This window comes from Lactuca saligna, chromosome 1 (assembly GCF_052625555.1).
Source record: "Lactuca saligna cultivar CGN05327 chromosome 1, ASM5262555v1, whole genome shotgun sequence".
In the NCBI taxonomy this organism is placed as follows: Eukaryota; Viridiplantae; Streptophyta; class Magnoliopsida; order Asterales; family Asteraceae; genus Lactuca; species Lactuca saligna.
The window spans coordinates 180404507-180411600 of NC_136417.1; the positions used below are offsets into that span (position 1 = coordinate 180404507).

The following is a 7094-nucleotide window of genomic DNA, read 5'->3' on the forward strand; positions in this document are numbered from 1 at the left end:
TATAAAGTCAAAGTCAAATTTTTATATAAATTTAATGTCTTCTATAAAATCTAAACTATGTATATATTTCTTTTAATTCTGCAAACAATATGGTTCACAAGTTAATTTGTTAGAAATTGAAAAAAAAAAATATTCAATTTAAGATAAAAAAATATATATAAAGTCAAAGTCAAATTTGTATATAAATTTAATGTGTTCTATAAAATCTAAACTATGTATATATTCTTATTAATGACTATTCGATTAGTGTTACCACAATTGACCATGACTAGAGGGAACATTCCATTTTCCCTTTTGGTTGGTATTGGAAACTTGGTAGTTTCCACTTTCCAAATACAGTGGTTTATTGGGCAAGATTCTAAATTGGTGGCAGTTGGTGGGAAGTGGGCTGATGCTGTTGGAATCAATTGTTTAAGCTGACCCCAATATTCAAATCCATTGAACTTCAAATTGGAAAAATTTATCTTAGATTTCGCTTTCCATCTTTCAAATCTTCCGTTTTTCCCCAATCAGCTTCGATTCATCCAAAACCCACATACGAATTCCATGTTTCCATGAATTTCTGTCAACTTTCATCGAATTTGGACATGGGTTTTACTCATAAAACCCTAAAAAATCTCCACCTTATCTCTTTCATAGTTCTTCTACACTTTGTCCCGGTGTTTCCACAAGGAAACAACAGTAGAATCGATCAAGGTCAGCTGCTTAGAGATGGGCAAACCGTTGTTTCCCCTAGTCGGGTTTTCGAGCTCGGATTCTTCAGCCCTGTGAATTCAAGATTAAAATACGTCGGAATTTGGTATTACGGATTTCAGAACCGAACAGTCGCATGGGTAGCGAACAGAGACGATCCAATCACCGGCGATTCTGGTGTTTTCAGCATCGGAAATAATGGAAGCTTGATTGTTTCCGATGGAAATGATAGAGTTTATTGGTCAAGCAATAGTCCTTCAGCAGGAGGTAATTTAACAGCGATTCTTATGGACAATGGAAACCTGATGCTTTCAACTGTGCAAAACGTCGGTGTTGATACAGAAGCTATTTGGCGGAGTTGTGATCATCCAACTGACACTTACTTGCCGAATCAGAGAGTTTATTCGAATATCACAGCGGAAGATAGTCGCCGATTTGTTTCATGGAGGTCTCCTAATGATCCTTCAAAGGGGAATTACTCCATGGGAATTGATCCTCGAGGTTCGCCCCAGGTGGTGGTTTGGGAAGAGCAATCACGCCGGCGGCTATGGAGATCCGGTCACTGGAATAATCAAATATTCATCGGAATCCCACAGATGAGATCGTTATTCCTTTATGGTTTCAACTTAGTAACTACTGCAAACACTGACATCATATATTTCGTCTTCAATAATCAAAACACTACACTTCTGATGCGATTCATGATCCAATGGAATGGAGTTGTTCAACAATTGACATGGAATAATCAAAGATGGGAGGTCAATTTATCTCTGCCTACTTCCGATTGCCAATATTATAACCGATGTGGGAATTTTGGTATCTGTCAATCCTCTCTAAATTCTCGATCTTTATGTAGCTGTATGGAAGGATTCGATCGAAATTCCACTGGTGTCTGTGTTCGAAGAACTCTACTCAACTGCAGTTCCAATGGTTCCACTGATGGGTTTTTCCCTCGAACTGGTGTTAAACTGCCGGATTTTGCCGACCTGTTGGCAGACGTGGGTAATAGCGGTGATTGTGTAGAAGAATGCTTGAGAAACTGTTCGTGTAGTGCTTATGCATACGTATCCGGGATCGGATGTTTGATTTGGGGAGATAATTTGGTTGATGTTGAACAATTTGCAGAAGGTGGTGAAACCCTTTTCATTCGTCTTGCAGATGCTGATTTAGGTATGTTTTATATTTCTCACAATCCCTGTCATGATTCGAGTGTCGTCTCTTAGTTGACAGTTTTATTTGGTTTTCAGAAAGTCGGAAGAAAGCATCTAAAACTCTCGTCATTGCATTGTCGGTGACTGGAGCAGTTGTTCTTGCCGTTATTCTATTATTGTTATGGAGATTCCGGCGAAACCTTAAAGGTGAATTATTCTCGATAATTATATATTTTGTATAATACTTATTTAACGATACTTTATTGAAAAAATTATATAATTTTTGTATAAACTTTTAAATTTCATGTTAATAGAGGGTCGAAATCTATGTGGAAAATCAAAGAAACAAACATCAGTTTCGGAGGTGACACATGGTGTACAAAATCACGTTGAGAATTCAGGACAACAAGATGATGAAGGGAAACCGTATGAAGGACCCTCGTTGCCTTTATACAGTTCTAGTGTCTTAGAAGCCGCTACTGATGGCTTTGCAAACAAGAACAAACTCGGTCAAGGTGGTTTCGGCCCCGTTCACAAGGTTTATTTCTCATTTAAAACAAATACCGATTTTGCCCTTCGTTGGACTTGGACCGATGCAAATTGGACATAAAATTTGCAATCTTCTGTTCCCACCGAAGCACGCTCTTGTTCGCCTGTTTGTGTAAAAGACGTAAATGCCCTCCTCATCCTCATCATGAGAATAGCCCTAGAAAGCTTCACCAGTCCAATTCTATATAGTCCTGTGTAGACATGGGATGGACAACCTTTGTTGGGCTATTTTTGATGACGAGGATGAGGAGGGCATTTACGTCTTTTACACAGACGAGAGACTAAGAATGGTTTTCCGTTCTATCTTTTTGGGTGGGACAAGAAGTTTCAAATCATGTTTGATTGATGTCGGTGTGTGTCTGATGCATGTCGAACACAGTATAACTGTTTTCAAGAAATTGTCTTTTAATTTTTGTTTTGTTTTAGGGAATTTTGCCGGGAGGACAAGAAATTGCGGTAAAACGGCTTTCAAGATCGTCGGGGCAAGGATTGGTGGAATTCAAGAACGAGATGATTTTGATTGCAAAGTTGCAGCATCGAAATCTTGTTAGATTGTTGGGGTATTGCATTGAAGGGGAAGAAAGAATGTTATTATACGAATACATGCCTAATAAAAGCCTCGATACGTTTCTATTCGGTAAGTTTCTTTAGGTATTTTAGGTAAGGTTAAATGCATGAAATAGGAATGTATGTAGTTTCATTGATTTGTTTATTATAGAATTCTACGTTGAATTCTTTATATTATTAAAGCATTGTGGTTTGAAAATCTACCCAATTATAGCAACTTCATCAAAGCAATTTTCAACGCTATAATTAGGTTGACTTTTCAATGTATTTGTGCAAATAAGAAAAAAAATTGAAGTGACAATATGCTATAATCGAGTAGATTTTACTAAGTCAAATTTGTTACTAAAAAGTAATTGAAATTACAATGTTGTAATAGAGCTAAGGATAGTGGATTGATATAGTAATCAAATAAATAAAACTACATTTCTATATCTAGCTTTTGCTCTTCTTTTATATAATTGTTTCCATGAAACATTCTGAATCTTTCTAAATTAGGAATGGTTGCATATAACATATACACAACATAAAAAGTGGATAGTTATAACAATGTAATTAAAATACAAAACAATTTTCACTAAAAGTACAATGCCTTAATAAGTAATAAAATGAAAGTACAACGCCTTAATAGCACGAAATAAAAGTATGATGGTATAACAAATTAATAATCAAATAAATGATAGTAAATTGCTATTTCATGTATTTTCCCTTTTATATAAATGCTTTGAATAAAGATTCTGAAACTTTGTATTTTGGGAATGTTTTTATGTAACGAAAGACCCGATAAAAAAAGCGGAATTAAGTTGGAAAATTCGATTCAACATCATCGAAGGGATTGCAAGAGGTTTGTTGTATCTTCATCGGGATTCTAGGCTTCGAATAATTCATCGTGATTTAAAAGTCGGCAATATTTTGCTTGATGAAGAAATGACTCCCAAGATTTCTGATTTTGGAATGGCAAGAATCTTTGGAGGGAACCAAAACGAAGCCAACACCAATCGAGTTGTTGGAACTTAGTAAGTTTTTATTATTTATTATTTTTTACTTTTTTAAAGTTTTAACAATTGTTTTGTTTCTCTGGTCGACGAGTTTCAGTTCCAATGTGGATTGAACTCCTTGTCATAAAACCAAAATTGTGTAATGTTAACACCAATTTTTTTCCACTCTAACCATTTTTAAAACATCACATAAAAAAATTATTTTGGATATTTTGATAATGAAAACAACTTATATTCTTATTCTTATCAATATTATACTATTATATTACCACATAAGTGTAATACTTTTCCAATAAGACTAGTCTCTCGAATGCTAGGTTTCTTGTAATCATCCGATTCTATAATTCAATAATTCATGGGAGCATAACAGTATACAATTAAATTAATCACTCACATTAGTTTAAAATTTCCGAAACACGAGCTAAATTATTAAGAAAATGGTTTTAACGGTTTTTAATTTCTTGAGGCGAAGTTGTTACTATGGGATTTAATTAGATTTTTTATACAATTTTGCAGTGGTTATATGTCTCCTGAGTATGCAATGGAAGGTTTGTTTTCGGTGAAATCTGATGTTTATAGCTTCGGTGTTTTGCTTCTAGAAATCATTAGTGGCCATCGAAATAACGCTTTCCGTTCTAATGATTCCACAAATCTAATCCGACATGTAAGTCACATCAACATGCTCTCTTTATTTATTTATTATACAATCGTATTTACATTTCTTTCTATTGCAAATTCTACTCCTAAATTTTCTTCCTTATTAAGACATTCTACATTCAAAAATATACCCAATTATAGCATTTTAATTTCACATTTTTTTTTCTTATTATATATATATATATATATATATATATATATATATATATATATATATATATATATATATATATATATATATATATATATAGTTAGGTTTCAAATGAGATGGACCATTCTTGTGAAACCGAAGGATACATATCTAGACACACTTCAAGGGCCAAATTATAAAGGAAAATATATATATATATATATATATATATATATATATATATATATATATATATATATATATATATATATATATATATTCTTAAGGCATTAACTTTCGTCATTTTGACATCTAAAAAATATTAAAAATAATAATCACCATTCTAGTTGAATATTCCAACAAGAATAATATTCGTAAGGATTAACGACCTATGAGGGTAACGAATTTTGGTTTTTGTCCACATTTAGATAAGCATGTTTTTTTCGTACATGTTTGACCAGTAAAGTAAAGTTGTTTGACCTATTCAATATGTTAATTATTGGGTAATATCACGGGTAATTACCACTAATATTACACTATTTTGAACAGGTCAAACAAGTTTATTGGTCAAACGTATACGAAAAAAACATGGTTACCTAAATGTGGACAAAAGTCAAAATTCGATACCCTCTTAGGTCATTAATCCTATACATAATGAATACTATCTTTAATATATATTCTTACATTACATGAATATTGTTAAGATTTTGAAACTTTGCACGTACTTATATTCTAGTAAAAGTATTAGAAATATACTTTTCTTTTATAATATTCTTGTTAAAATATATTACTATAACCGTGATTTTTTTATTTATTATTTATTTTTTCTTTTAAGATGTAAAAAGTGAGGAAAATTAATACCTAATATTTTTATTCTTTTATTTTTATGTTTTAGCCCCTGGAACATGTGGATGTGGTTAGAAAATTGTTCCTTTGGTCTCACAAGAATTGATGGTCTCGTTTAAACCTTTACTTAAAATTATATCCAATTATAGGGTGAATATTATTTTTTATTCGGATGATATTGCTATAATTTGGTTAATTTTATAAAGCCTAATGTTGCAATAGGAAGAAATAAAATTAGGATGCCATAATAATAATAATAAAAAAAATCAATGAAAGTACATTGCTGTTGTTGTTTTAGGACACTTAGAGTCTTTGTACCTTGGCTTTCAATATATTGGCTATGTTTGTTACATAGGTTAAACAAGCTTTTTAGGGCTATTTTTGATTAGACTGAGGAGGGCATTTTTGTCTTTTGCACAAACGCTGCCTACCCATTACATAGATTTGATTCACATGCACACTAAACACAATACAACTTGTTTTGTCATGTCAAGTCATGTTTATACATTTTGTTGCAAAGTTATGGAGACATTTGTGACATTTTTCAGGCATGGAAGCTATGGAAAGAAGGAAAAGCCGATGAACTAATCGATCCCACAATTCTAGATTCATGTAACAAAACAGAAGCATTACAATGCATCCACGTGGCAATGTTATGCGTGCAATCATCAGCTGTGCAAAGGCCCACCATGTCATCGGTGGTCTTCATGTTAGAAGGTGAAAACACAAGCCTTCCACAACCAACAGAAGTCGATATCACATCATTAAGTTCAGTAGAAATGGATTTGATAATGGAAGGCCGAGAAATCAATATTTCATCCAATGACGTTACCATTACGGAAGTTTCTGGAAGGTAATGTTCCCAAGTGAAAAGGTGAAATGTGTTAAGGTTTTGTGTTTGTGTTTGTTAAGGAACCGATGTGTCAGAAAACTAGATTTCTGATGTTTTTTTTTTGTCGGTTGGTGTTTTTCTTAAAGGCCATGAGTGGTGGTGGCTGTAGCGGAATTGAATATGAGACCTCATGCCATGGATAGTTTGTTGTATAGAATTTGGCAACGTGTAAATTTATGATAATGTTTTTGAGATGACGCGATATAATTGTTTTGTAAATCAGAAATTAGAAGAGTAGGAAATATATTGGATGTTATGTGTATTTGCCTATTTGGGCGTATGTTTCATTTAGCAAGTATAAATATAGTTTGAAATTGTTGGAAATAATAAAGTAGTTTCCTTCGTTATTGATATTTGTGATATGCTTTATTTACTTGTCCACAATAGCTAACACTTACAATTGTTATTGAAATATCATATCAACGTGGTTAGTTGCTTTCCACCTATAAAAGCAATATGGGACTTGAAACTTTTGTGATTTTTTTTTTATCTAACATAGTAAAGTATTTTTATTGTTAAATATGTTACAAAATTTGCCCTAGTAGGTTTTCTGTACGCACACACTACAACAGACCCCGTTGTAAACTGGGCCAATACGCAGATAATTCGATACA

General features: G+C 32.8%; 1 protein-coding gene across 2 annotated transcripts; it reads left to right on the forward strand.

Moving 5' to 3' along the window:
* The first annotated feature begins 254 nt into the window (after positions 1 to 254).
* LOC145046455 (G-type lectin S-receptor-like serine/threonine-protein kinase B120) lies at positions 255 to 6827 on the forward strand. 2 transcript variants are annotated; one of them, XM_078994746.1, is made up of 8 exons: positions 255 to 1863; positions 1941 to 2051; positions 2159 to 2382; positions 2820 to 3030; positions 3736 to 3973; positions 4472 to 4619; positions 6137 to 6462; positions 6567 to 6827. In XM_078994746.1, the coding sequence occupies exons 1-7, from the start codon at positions 555 to 557 to the stop codon at positions 6443 to 6445; spliced, it is 2550 nt and encodes an 849-aa protein (XP_078850872.1). In that variant the 5' UTR covers positions 255 to 554; the 3' UTR covers positions 6446 to 6462; positions 6567 to 6827. The 2 variants fall into 2 exon arrangements, with proteins under 2 accessions (XP_078850872.1, XP_078850869.1); XM_078994743.1 differs by having other exon boundaries at positions 256 to 1863; positions 6137 to 6441.
* Positions 6828 to 7094: the final 267 nt, after the last annotated feature.

Bases quoted from the DNA above. Each gene is read 5' to 3' on its own strand.
- LOC145046455 (XM_078994743.1), top strand. From the start codon at position 555: ATGAATTTCTGTCAACTTTCATCGAATTTGGACATGGGTTTTACTCAT. The intron at 1,864-1,940 runs GTATGTTTTATA...TTTGGTTTTCAG, and splicing joins TCTTGCAGATGCTGATTTAG to AAAGTCGGAAGAAAGCATCT. The intron at 2,052-2,158 runs GTGAATTATTCT...TCATGTTAATAG, and splicing joins ATTCCGGCGAAACCTTAAAG to AGGGTCGAAATCTATGTGGA.